General features: G+C 26.8%; 1 protein-coding gene across 1 annotated transcript in view; it reads left to right on the top strand.

Moving 5' to 3' along the window:
• The window catches only part of LOC107442561 (lysyl oxidase homolog 3A), a 66,063-nt gene that overhangs the window by 26,752 nt on the left and 24,936 nt on the right, over positions 1-14,375 (top strand). The window contains exon 2 of the mRNA XM_043041409.3: positions 13,700-13,932. Within this exon, the coding sequence (XP_042897343.1) occupies positions 13,700-13,932 (233 nt within the window). The remainder of the gene's footprint in view (positions 1-13,699; positions 13,933-14,375) is intronic.

Here is a 14,375-nt window from a genome sequence, read left to right as displayed (position 1 = left end):
GTGCAGACGATATTTTAAGTTACGAAATTAGACACAAAAACGTACTTTCTCTGAAGAAGCATGCCCTTTTTTCGACTGATTTGGAATCCTTACCTTCAAGATAGTGGGGGTAGCCGCAAACTGGGAAATATGGTTCCAATAGTTTGTTCAAGAGAGTGGTAGAACGCTTTGAGTCCTTAGTTTTAATTTTGTTTATCTCATGAACATTTTAAAAGAATTGAAAAAAATTTGCGCGCAATTATAAAATTCATTTATCTAAAGACAATTTCATAAAAAAAATAACTCTAAGTAAATATTTATTATTGTAAATGATTTTTTTTTTTTTTTGATAATAGTCAAAAATATTTTGAATTGTTAAAGTATTCATTTATTTACATCATTTTAAAAGAGGTAATTTTACATGGCAAAATGCGAAATTTGAGCTAACCAGGTCAAACAGTTCTTGAGAAATCAAATTTTTTAAAAAAATGCCTTATTGACCATATTTCCTAGATTGCGGCTACCCCTTATATTTTGTAGGTCAGAAATCAGGATTCATCATTAAAAAAAAAATTATGTTTTTTTTTTGAGAAAGTACGTTTTTGTGACAAATTTCGTAGCTAAAATATTGTCTGCACGGATTTTACAAGATTTTTAATTTTGTAATATTATGTGTTCTATATATTTTGTATACGTAAAGATTTTTATTTTATAATATTAAAAATATTAGTCGATGAGATATCCTAGTTTAACATTTCATTAAAATTTTTTATTCAACTTCAAACGCACATAATACAAAAGTGTGTAAATTTATTGAAATAGTGCTTCTGAAAAAGGTCATTATTCATAAATGTAGTAAACACTTGCAATGAAAAAGTTTATTTTTCTTGGTTCTTATTACTCTAATAGTATTTTTGAAACAATTGAAAGTCAACTATTTCGATGATTTTATAAGCATTTTTTTATCTATTTTAACCCCAATAAAATTGCGTCACTTTACAACATTTATGAAATTAAAGAGACAATCACGCCATGTATGCATGGAACAACTATTTCCAAGACAAAAACATTTTCGTTCGAAATGATGATTTTTTATGAAAATAATAAATATTATTATTACAATATTTGATGACTTATAACTATGAAATAATATTGAATAAAGATAATAACATTTTTAATGTGTTTTAAATACAAACTTTGTGAAGAAACCACTGAAAGAATTTGGAAAGTATATAAAAACAATAATTTGCGAATATAATTTATGAAAGAAACAAGTACTGCAAATGGAAAAACTTCGTTTCAACATTCCTACTCATCAAGTGTGAAGTTATTCTTTCAAAAAATAAGGAACTTTCTCAAGAAAATGTTGCGTGCAAAGTTATGTCACTTTTATTTTCACGTGAAGTAGTAAAATTATTTCATCAGATATTATAAAAAAAATTATGTGTTGATACGGAAATAAGTTATGAGTTGTTAGAGTTAAGAATATTTTAGAGCGAACTTTTCCGCTTGTGAATGTTAGAAGTAACAATTTATTTCACGAAATTTCTCTACTCACACCGCTTGGATTGAGCCGATTCGCGTGCAAACTCAAGGTAACACTAATACTGATTATGAAATCATCGAGAAGATTAAAACAGAAAAATATGAATAAATTATAATTGAATGTAAAAAAATTTCCTTTTTCACTCAAAAATATTCTATAAGATTCTATATTTTAATGAAACGACAAAAGCATTCTTAATACATTACAAAAATATTTATTAAACAGGTGCAAATTATTTATAGCAGTAAAAAAAATTTCTGCATTGAGAAAAGAAGTACGGTCAAAACTGCCAGAATATGATGAAATCTACTGTATTTCTGACTCTAAGTAAACACTGAAAAATTCGGTAATTTTTCCTAAAGCGCTTTGGTAAAGATTTTTTTTAAATTAATAGTGAAATATCAATTTATAATTAGTTTCTAAAATTAGCAAATGTGGCAAAATTTAGTAATTTGTCATAATACCTTAGGAGATAGCATAATCGGTTCAGATTTTTTTTCCAGTTTGGCATTTTTTTCTAATTCTGTGGTAATAAGAAACCTAAATTTTGAAAAAATATTTCCGGTAAGCCTTTACATTTATGGGCTGTAAAATTACTAAATAAATGGTTTAAATACTATATATTTTGGTTTCAGTACCAGAATTATGTTGTTGTTGTTTCTACAAGAATTGTCATTACCCTACGGCAGAATGATAATTTTACCAGAATTTTTTTCTGCGTCTGTGATTTCCATTTATTTCTTAGAAAAGTGCTTACAACGGTGTAAAAATAGGATATATCTGAAAATAATTTCGTAAGTTTAATAAATATCATAAAGTAAATAAGCAGGTAAAAATGTAATCGACATTCAAAAATAAATTTTAATTTATTTTTCGAGTTTAATTATTTTCTTTCCGTGTTGTCCAGCTTCTCTTTTTTTAGAAATGACTCTAAAAAAGTATCACAAAATGTCATAAATTATTTTGCAACATAAATTTGATATAAATATTTATTTTTTAAATTTTTTTAATAGCAGCACGCATTCGTGTGGTGTGCTTAATTATGCAGTTATTTTGAGGTAGAACTTAAATTTGCTTCAATCAATATTTAATAAATTTATTTTTTTTCATTAAAAAAGAGCTACGGTAATTTTAAAATTTGTTTTTTTTATAGTTTCATATTGCACTTACAAATGCCTGAATTTTTCATTTTTCTTAACAAAAGAAAAAGTTTTATGCAGGATGTTCTTTTAATTATTTTTTATTTTCCTTCGTGATTTTTGTATTAATATACAATTTGCTATTAAAGTATGAGAATTTGACACCAATGTGTAGAATAAAGTTTTAAATAGTTAAAAATAAATTAATTGTAATAGAAGGAATAAATAAATAAAAAATATTAAACTTCAAAAAAGTTAATAGTATGAGGAAAACATATTCTTAATTTATTATTTTAAAAATTGGCCCAATTTAATAACGGCATAAAGATAAATAAAACTCTTGAATTAATATTACTCTTTTGTATAACAAATTGAAGGTATATCAGACTTAGCGTGTAAATTGCTAATTATTTCCCATTTTAAGGTCTTTCTTTCCTTTTCTTTTTTTCAAAATATTAAATTCTTAATTATCCTTTTATGTCAACCCTTTCTTGAGGTTTGAATTTAAACTGCAACAGTAATTTGTAATAAATGCTTTAAAACAATAAAAAATTACTTCAAAACTCTTAGACAGGAAAAACGTCTTGATAATAAGCGCAATATTTTAATTTTAATCACAAAATTTTTTGTCCAACGCTTTACTAGAATCTCCCTATTTCAACCTCATTTTTCTGTTAAATAAATAAAAACCGTCATTCACAGTAATGAAAAGGCATAATAAGATCCACTCTCATATTCTATCTTTTGTATGGAATTTTTATAAATAGCTCATTTTCAACTTCCTTATCATCTAGAACAATAGAGCCTGTTTCTTGAATCACATTCAATTAGGAAAAAAACAAGAACTGAAACAAAGAATACTGCATTTCTGAAGATATCGTTTTCGCTATTTTCAGCTTTGCACGCTTTTGAAGGAGATAAGAATCTTGTAAGATATTAAAAGAAGCACAAAATCGATGTTTTTGTACCTTTTTATTTGAAAATCGCATGATTTAAGAAGTCGTAAACAACACTTGATTTTTTTATTTTTTTCTGTATTGTTTTTTGCCATTAAAGTATGTTGAAGTCACTTTTCATGCGAAGTGTAAAATGTATTTTAAAAAAATGTGAAAAATCGGAAGTAATTTATTGATTGAGGTGGTTAAAATGGTAGAGGAATATTTCATATATTATTTTATTTCTTTAGAAAAAATGGTTAATTTTCAAAAAGATCATAAAATAAATAAAAATAAAGTAAGATAAATTCTCCTATGCTTTCATGCAAAGCGTACTTACAACAGCAATTAAATACAAATATAAAATAAGATATTAAAGAGTTTCTTGTGTTAATCAGGAGTGTCTTAATGGAATTTTCAGAATTCTATGTCCAATAATATCAACGTGAGATTTTTGTGAAAATTTTTTCCTGGCAAATAATTTGCCGTTCAAAAAAAAAACTCCTTTTTTAAAAATGATTTCATTGAATAACTATTTTTATCCAACTATTTTTATAACGTCTTAAAAAGTATAGGTTTAAGTAAAAAAACTAAAGTTAAGCTTACTTAAATTATTAACAGTAAGATTAGAAATGTTTCTAAGCATTATTATAGATACAATACAAATAGTTATTATAGATAAAAGTTTATTTTTAAAATTACCTGTTTGATTTCTTATTCTTTTATTTTCTTTCAATTCTTCTTGCTTTCATTAAAATTCATAAAAATCATATCAGGGAAAATATTTTGATCTAAGTTATTTTTTTATTTGATAAAACAGAAAGAAAGCTCTCTAGAAAAAACTTCGTTCAAAAAACTGGGAAAGAAAATTCTTCATTTAGGATCTGATAATGCTATGTTAAATTTAAAGTAATCGAGAAATTATAACAACAGAGTTCTCAGAATTCCCCCCCCCCTTTTTTTTTGGTACGTAACTTTATTTTGGGAAAAAAATATTACCAATAAAACTTCTATTCAATAAAAATGCTTTTTACAAATGTATCATGTGAATAAAATAACATGTAACTGAAAAGCTACCTGTTATTTTATGTATTAGCACCCATAGCAGTCATCTACAACTTATTAATGGATTTATTAATGGAATATAATGATTAAAAGAAATTCCGTAACCCCATAAGTCTATTCGCTTTTACTTCTTCACTTAAGAGAATCGAAGTTAAGGAGAGCATTCGTCCTCCGCTAATAGACCAAATAAACAACCTTGTTCAGACCATGTCACGATAGGACTCTTGAATGGATATGAATGAGGTTTAATTTATACGTTTTGGGGGAGTTCTATTTCCGTGATAGAGATTAATCTATATTATTTCACCTCCATTTACAATAAAAACATTGTTGATCAATTAGACTATCAGTAACATCTCATGTGAAATGTTTCATATGGCATTGAAATTATTTCTCATTAGTGAAATAGATTTTAATATTATGGATTAGTGGATATTTGTTAAAACAAAACTGTAAAAATCAACAAATTGAGAGATAAAAAATGCGATCTAAGCTACCAGAATATGGTAAAATTTTCCATGTTTCTGGGTTCATTGAAGCACCAAAAAGCACTTTCATTTTTACCGTAACGCTTTGGTAATGATTTTTCTAAAATTAACAACAAAATATGGGTCTATAACGAGTGATAAACTTTCGTAAATGTAGCAAAATTTCGTAATTTTATCACGATATCTTAGAGTCTGACATAAAAATCATTTATTCGGTTAAATTTGCTTTTCAGTTTTGTATTACTTACTAAATGTGAGGTAATCATAATTTTGCAAATCAGAATTTCCGATAAAACATTACTATATGAACAGAAAAATGACCAAATGAACGATATTTTGGTTTCATTATCCAGAATTATGTTGCTATTTTACCTGATATGTCGTATCCATACAGTGCTTACCATAACTTTTATCTATGTGCAACATAAAAGACCAAACTAGGCTTTTCTAGAAATTAATCAAATTCTAAATAAATATCATCCCCTGTTAGATATCAAGTTGTAGATGTCCCTTGATGTTTGACGTACGCCCATGTCCCTCATTTCTTAACTCTCTCCAAAACTATCTCTTTCCTAATCTTTCGTTACTTCAGGATTTTCCATGCTGGCAATACTACAATTGAGCTTCAAGTTGTCTTCTTAATAGTTATTAGCTCCAGATGTAGACGTTATTTGTTTAAAATCTGAAAGGAAAATAACCGGAAATAAATTCCTGAGCAATCCTTAATATGTACCTTGTAGACGTAGTTGCCCCTTGATGTTTGACATACGTCCATGTCTCTCATTTCCTTAACGGGGATATGCTCTCTCCAATACTATCTCTGGTCTAGTCTTTTGCTACTTCATGATTTTCCAAGCTGGCAATACTACAATTGAGCTTCAAGTATGATTAGTTGTCTTCTTAATAATCATTAGTTCCAGGTGCAGACGTTATTTGTTTAAAATCTGAAAGGAAAATAACGGGAAAGAAATTCCAGAGCAATCAATTTTCTCAAGGTCCATCATGTTGTGTTGAAGACCTTGCTAGCCATCAACTCTAGGGAGGAGGTTCAATGTGAGTTTTGTGAAGAAGGTCTTCTTCAACTTGAGAAAAGGAAAGACTAATTAGCAAATATTTCCTTTCCTGCTTCTTCTTTTTTTGTTCTCTAGTCTTGATTCAAGGTGTTTCCCGGTTCGCGAAAAGATGGATCATTGTTTATATTATTGTGTGCCTAGGTTGAGTTTTAGTATAATAATTAAGCTAATGCTTTGTTTGACCTTTAAATTCTAAAACGAGTGTAATTTACTCACCGAAAAAAGGAAATGTTTGTTTACCAAACATTGATGAGAAATAAGTTATTTACTGAAACTTTGTGAATTGAATGCAAAATATCTTAATTCTTCATGAAGTAATAAAAATATTAAAAGATAAATTATGTATCGTAATTTTTGATAAGATATTTTTCTGAAATTATTATTTTGACCTTTCAGGATTATTTTTGCATATTTTTCATACAATCGTTAAAAATTCTTTTTTGAAAAACTAATTTTTTGAAAAACTAATTTTTGAAAAACTAATATTTAATAATATTTTTGAAAAACTAATGATTAATATTAATAACTGCTTGAAGTAAGTTATTTTAATGCTGAGGAAGTTTTTGTTTATTACATTTTTTTTCTTTTGTTAGTAAAATCGCTTACCTGATTAAAATTATGTACTAAATTCAATTAATTTTATGAATACATTTTGCTTAATTATATTTTAGGCTACGTATATGATATAAAATAATCAATAATATTTCATAGTAAATGAATAATATAAAATAATGAATAATATTAAATATTTTATAGTATGAGTATAAAAAGTCTAATAACTTAAATTATAAAAGTTATTTTAATTACTTGTGGCGTAAGTTGCACTAAATTTACAGAGAATGTGAAATAATTGAAATTAAATAAATTTACTAATGAAACTTAATAAATAATAACAATACTGTTCATATTTATGGACAACGAAATCAGTAAAAAACTCTCAAAAATTGTTTTAGTAATTATTTTTTATCTTTTTACTCGTAAATTTTAAAAGAAATTCAATTTTTTAATAAATTTTTTTAAACTTGCTTAGACAAACACAAAAATAATAATAAATTACTAATTTATTTCTGAAACAACATTACCTTACTCTGAACAAAATAAACTTAATATGTGGTTTAACTATTAAAACAATAGTTACACTAACCTAACACAACCCGTTAAAGATATAACTGTAGCAAAATAAACTTATGGAATATATAATTAAAGTATTATTCAAATTATTCTTTTATAATTTAAAATATTATTCGAAGAATATTTCCTAGCGAAAGTGTAATTAAAATAATAAAAGCATTACGAAATGAAATAACACATAGTTTTATGAACCTTTAGTTGTTTTCATTAAGCAGTAAAATCTAAAAAAAAATTATTTCAAATTACTAATGAACTTACTAAACCTCGTCATCCAAATGCATTTGAATTTATTTTAATTCATGGCTACTCTATTTAAAACTATCATATTCATTTTCAGTTCAGTTCAATTTCTAGAGAATTTGTTATTAAACATTTAACAATAACTTTTTTATTCTCGTTTGCATTTCATTTAAATATCCTACATCCATATGGGGAAAATCAATTTAATAATGCTGTATTTAAACAAGACTTGAATGTTTCATACTTATAATTTTTTTCCTCCAAAAAATAATCGAATATTTGTTCGATATTTTTTACTAGAAGAAAAAAATTCTGAAAGCATCTCACGGACAAGGTAGTCTTGACCCAAATAATGCAGAAATGAAGGAGATGGAAGGAGTAGGGAGGAATTACTTATTAATCAATACCAAGCGGCCAATTTACTAGTTTTGTTCGCGACTTCATTTCCGAAACACGTTTTTCGACATTTTAGAACACGAGGTTGTGCAAGCCATAGACAGCCCGGTCGAATATATAAACTGATACAATTTGTTTTTAAAGTTACTATTTTTAACAACTTTTGTAGCTGTGTTTACTCCCATTTCTTTTCCTTTTTTTTATAAATTATTTTTTGAATGAAATAATTAGAAATCAGCAGAGAAGTTCAGTGTGTAAGGATACTTATATTTAGAAATCAGTAGGGAAGTTCTGTTCAGTTCAGAAATCCGTTAAGATATTTGTCTCAAGTGTAAGGATACTTGAGACACATATAATCATTGTATGAAACATTGATAACTAAGTAGTCATAAAATAATAACAATAAATTGAAAATAATTATTTATAAAAACATACATTATGCTGTCCGAATCATTAAAATGGTGCTGATTCATTGGAATTTCTTTTTTATTTTCGGGATTTTTTTGTCATTTACATCGAAAAAGCTCAGTTTCAGCATTATTGATGTCCTTACTGACTCCCTTTAATAGTTTTTCGATATTATAATTAAAACTTATTTTTAAACATAAACTAAAAATAGGATGAAGAAAATACCTATGTAATTTTTGTTGAGACTTGTTTTATTGCCACGTTGAGGAGTAAGTGTATTTGGCATGCATTAAAATAATTTTAATATTTAAAGACGCTGTTTTAGATAAAAACCTTTCTCTTGAAAATAGTTATAGGAAGCACTAGTAGAGGTGTTGAGAGCTTTTCCAGAATATCTCTCACCAAACTTACATAAATAAAAATAAATTTGAGTTAAAACAAACTTTTACACCTAAATGTGTTCTCCCATTTCCAAAAGAGTAAAAATTAGTGTCACAATTGGTAAAGAATTTGCTATGCAAATCAGATGAAATCTTAACAAGTACTTTGAATGGGGCAAAACCCTCATTATTTCACAATCTTCAAATCCATCTGTACAAAACTTTCAACACGATTAGTGATCATTTTGATTTCATTGTTTGGCAACAGCTTGTTAGTTGACTTGGACGAACATTTTTAACTGATTTATTACTCTGAAAATAACTCAGATTAAACAAATTATTTTTATCATATTCTAAAGACATTTTCAAAGATGCTAATAGTTGAGTTTGAGTGGCAACCTCTTTCTCCATCGCTTTATTAGTTACAAACATGTTTACAGTAAAAAATTAACATTATTGTAAAAATCAGAAGGTAAGGCGAGTCGGTAGGGCATATACCAATAATGTTAAAACAGATCTTTTTCGATGTACCTTTTCTCAGTATCAAAACAAGATATGGCTTCCATTTTTTTCGCAGAATATTTAAATATAGATGTTTACACTGTTATAAGTTAGTACATATCTTTGGCTGAAAAGTTTTAAGAAAATATGACTGAACTTTAACCAAAACTTATAAACTGAAATTTTTTAATTTTTTAAAAACTTTAGTAGTTTTTGAGCAAAAATCTTTCATAACTCAAAAAGTATATCCCGTAATACGTTAAAAGATTATCACAGCATACAAGTGATATAATCTCAAATACCCGCAAAATATTTCAAAGCGATTTCATGAGCAGTTTTTTAGAAATGGTGCAACGAAAACGGTCAGTCTTAACATTATTGATCTATGCTCTATCAACTCCCCTTTAAATCTAAATTACAGAAAAAATAATTTAAGTAAACTTTAAAACAGGAAAAATAGATAGAAGGAAATTGTGAGGGAATTTCCATTAGCCATTCTGCAAACAGATTTTACATATTTTTTCAAGATTTTTAACGAGCACCAAGATTTGAATGATTACTGCTAAAGATGCTTCCTCCCTTGTTTTACTAATCACAAAAGAATGTGCATAAAAAGTCACGTGCAATTTTAATTACAAATTGAATAATCTTTTAAATATAGTAAAACTTAAAGCAGGAAGAAATTTTGTGGGGTTTTTTCCATTAGTCACTTCTTTTAAGAGGAAATGATTGAAACGCAAGGGCGTGCAATGAGGATTTTTGTTTGCTCGGATGGGTAGAGAGTGGTTTTGTCTCAAAAGTGAAATAATTAATTTTCCACTTGTTGACACACTGACTTATCGCTGAAATACTTTGAAAAGTAATTTATAGAAAAGGTTTTCAAAAGAAAACGCTTGCTGATACTTTAGTCTTTTTCTCGCATATATTTTTTTTAAAACTATTTTTATTAGCTGTAATTCGAGAACATAATCAGATTTTGATTACAATTGTGCTATAGATAGTAATAAAAAATTAGTAAATTACGCAGAGAAAAAAATTCTGATAAAGTTGCTGTAACATAAGATAATGACATATCTGGTAAAAAAATTTTTAAAAAAAAAACAAACAATGATTTTGGTTTTGGAAATCAAAATATACGGTATTTAAATTATTCATATGGAAACGGTTTACTGAAAATCCTTTCTTTTTTAATTCTAACTCTTAATACCACACATTTAGTAGAAGATAAATAAAAACTGAAAAGTAAATTTCCCTGAATAAATGGTTTTTCTGCCCTGATTTAAAGAATCATGATAAAATTACCAAATTTTACCACATTTACCAAATTTTTTCGCTAATTACAAAAAACCTATTTTGTTGTTATTTTCACTAAAATCGTAACCAAAGTGCTATGGTAGAAATTACCGAGCTTTCGGCCATATTTAATATTTAGAACAATAAAAGCAATAAAATCAGTAGTTTCAGCAATAAAATTTTTTCGGTTTACGTATTATTTATTGAATTTCAACAGAATTTTCTTAAAAAAGCTTAGATACGAACATTAATGAACATGATACGAATGAATTAGATTAATTATAACTTGAAAATAAAATATTTTTGCGAACATGCAAAACGGCATTTCTTCAGTAGTTTTAAATAATTATTAATTTAAAATTTTTCTGGTATAAAAAAACCTGAAATTCTTAATTATTATTTCTTTCATTTAATGAAAGCTTGATAAATTCTTTACTTTAAATAATAATGAACATTTCATTTGTTAAGCGCTATTTCTTAGAAAACAGATATTTTTAGAAAATAATAATAATAAACTTTATTTTACTTACATACCTAGTATTACCGATTTATAAATATAATATTTATGATTTATAATTAAGCGATAAAGAATAATTTTACTTCTGGTACATTCTTAAACATAAATATGAAACTATTCCTATAATTGATAATTTATATAATAATGATATTATAATTTATTTTCAAGTAATCAACCATTTCGATTTACTCATTGTTATTGTTTCGTCACCTATGCAAAATCAGAATTTTTATCAAACTATGAAGAACATAACATGCATTTTGTAATAAAAAGACTGAAACAGCCCTTTTAGTGAACGTTATTCATTCAGAATTATATTTTTCTCAAATAACCTTCCTATAAAAAAAACTATCAAGTAAATTCCCGACATAGATGACAGAACAACAAATATAATAAAACGATTTTTTCAGAAAAAAAAATTAACAATGCAAAACTTGTATAACAGAGGTCCCTAATAAAACATGAAGGGTGTGTGAATTATAACACGGAACTATTGTGTTTATTCTCTTTTCATTTTTAACTTTTACGTGAGTTATAAAAAATAAATAAAATTCTTCTACGTAAAATGAAAGTTTTAATCCTGTTTTTTTGTTTTGTATTTATAGCAATATACATGGCTTAGTCATCGTATCATCGTTGTATAAATATAGGGCGAGTGTTACGATGTTCGAAGTCCGTGTCAATTCATGAGAACTAAATACTAACAAGAAAAATATGTGAGATTTTAATTCGTTCAAAGTATGGATTAGGATAATCAACAGTAATAAAAGAAAATAAATAATTGAAAATCTGCTTAAAAAAGTTAATTAAAAATATAATGAAGTAAAATGTAAATTAAAAATAAATATAATTTTCCGAGTTCTTATTCTAAGCGTAAATGATAAAGTGTGAAAGAAAAGTGGAGTTTCAGTTGAAAAAATTAAAAAATGTTAATTAAACATTAATATACACATTAAAATATACTCTAAAGCTGACTAATTTTTATCAATCTGAAAACTATTTGCAATTTCGTATAAATTTGATGTTATGCATAACATCTGTTACTGTGTATGACCGAATTGGTGACTGTTGACTTCCACGGTGAATGTTGACAATTAAATAGTCGCTTAGGTAAATGTCCGAAATATATACTAGGTGTAGTTAAGTGCAACAGCCCGGTATACAATTGCCCGGTATGCCCCGCATCAATGTTTCTTTAAGGTCAAATGCCACTGCCCAATATGCATTTAACCAGTACACCGAACACTAATGTTTCTCCTAATCCATCCTCAGCAAATATTAAAATATCGAATAAATATAATGATATCAACGAATAAATTAACATCAAATTGGATATAACAAATATTCAGGACATTCACCAAAGCGACTGTGTGATTGTTGACATTCACAGGTGAAAGTCGACATTCTCTTGATTTCAGTCATTCACGGTAACATATACACTCATCATCATCATATCTGGCTAGACAGCCCAGGGTGGGCCAGTGCCTTCCTTTGAATTCGAATCCACTTCTCTCTACTTTTGACACTTATTCGCCAGTTTTTTGCCTTTAGAGTAAGGAAATCAGTCTCAACTAAATCCAGAAAAAAAACATATACACTAACAGTGAGCAAAAATGGAGATAAAATAATATATGGTTCTAAGATGACATCTTGAAAAAAGTAATTTATTATTAATATAGTAATTAAAGTCGTAGTTATTTTAACTGGTCGAAAAATTTAATTTTTAACATTTAATAAAAATTAATTTTTTTGAATAGAATTATTTAACTAATTAATATCAGTTATAGAATATCAGATAAGCATATTGTGATGGCTGTAAGTGCTGGGGAAATTTTTAAAACATGCGCTTACTTAATTAATATTTTACTACCACTTAAATAACGTAGAGTATTAGAACTTTAGAGTTGGCAGCTCAGTAATTATATGACTGTTAATTAAGTATTAATACGACAGAAAAACTTCATGTGCATGACATTTTCAGATAAATAGTTAAAAAAATAGTTAAGAGTTAAGATATGATCGAAATCATTCAAATCTCCACCATTTCCAATCTATTATAAAATTTAATCATAAATGGGAAATAATTAAATTTAAATCTTAACCATTAACGTTCATGTAAATTAAAGTTTAAAAAAAGGTGCAATTTGCATAACTTTTTGTGCACACAAACTAAATAAAATGTACTACAAAGCAAAGAATTTCAATCTATTAATTCTCGTCGTTTGTAATTCTAAGATTACATTAAAACATTAGACAAACTAAGTTATGTCTAAGCATTGTTATAAAAATTTTAATTTATTTTTTCAATGGAAACTGTCTTAAAATAATCATCACCTAAATTAAATTGTCTGATGTTTTTGTCCCTCATATAAACTCAAAGATTGCGTTGATTTTCAAATAAAAAAATTCCTAACTGAGTTGGAGCTTTTTAAATATTTTGGTTCTTTTAGTTCAGATGAAAACAGCAGTTGTTTTATTCAAAAAAAAAATTTTTAATTATAGATAAAATATTATCTTAAATATCAATAATGTTTTTATTAAAGAAATGTGTGACTTATTCATATGTTGAAGACAAAAATATCAAACTAAATAAATGTTCATTTTTCAGATCTGATTTGGATGGACAACATGTTTTGCACTGGGAGAGAGTTCAGATTGGACAGGTGTAGATTTGATGGTTGGGGTGTACATGATTGCAATCACGCTGAGTCTGCTGGAGTAGTATGCGATGGACAGAGAGCTAGAGCAATTTCCCAGGCATCCTCTCCAGAAGCTTCTCCAAATGCCATTCCAGCCGCCCCCGCACCACCTGCACCACCAGCATCAAAGACCAAAATCAGGGTAAAATAGAATAATTATCCTGTTTCCCCTCATTTTTCTATGTACGAATATCGTTACAAAGTTTAGGAAAAAATTTTATTATTTTTCAGAATCTTAGCAACTTAACTCATTGAATAGCGTTTGCCTCGTACCTCCATGCAATCTTTATGATTAGAAGAGAATGTCTGAGATACGCAGCTTAATAAGAAATAAATTTAAATTATTCTATTCTTTTGGTTTTATTATTATCTTTCGTGTATTATATAGTACTTATTAATTTAGTTTTTCACGAAAATTGTAGGGAATTTCTTAATATCTATATAAAAACTACAATTTTATATAAAGGGTCCTTAAAGCTTCTAAAAATATATGAAAATACGGCTTTTTGTGCTTTGAAGAAAGAGCTCCTCAATAAATTTTGACTCAGGGCCAGTAAAATTTTTATCTGGCCTTGAATATAATAG

This window comes from Parasteatoda tepidariorum, chromosome 9 (genome assembly GCF_982258835.1).
Source record: "Parasteatoda tepidariorum strain Cologne lab strain chromosome 9, Ptep-v5.0, whole genome shotgun sequence".
Lineage (NCBI taxonomy): Eukaryota > Metazoa > Arthropoda > Arachnida > Araneae > Theridiidae > Parasteatoda > Parasteatoda tepidariorum.
Note: the sequence above shows the minus strand (reverse complement) of the source record. Positions and strands in the feature narration are given on the sequence as shown.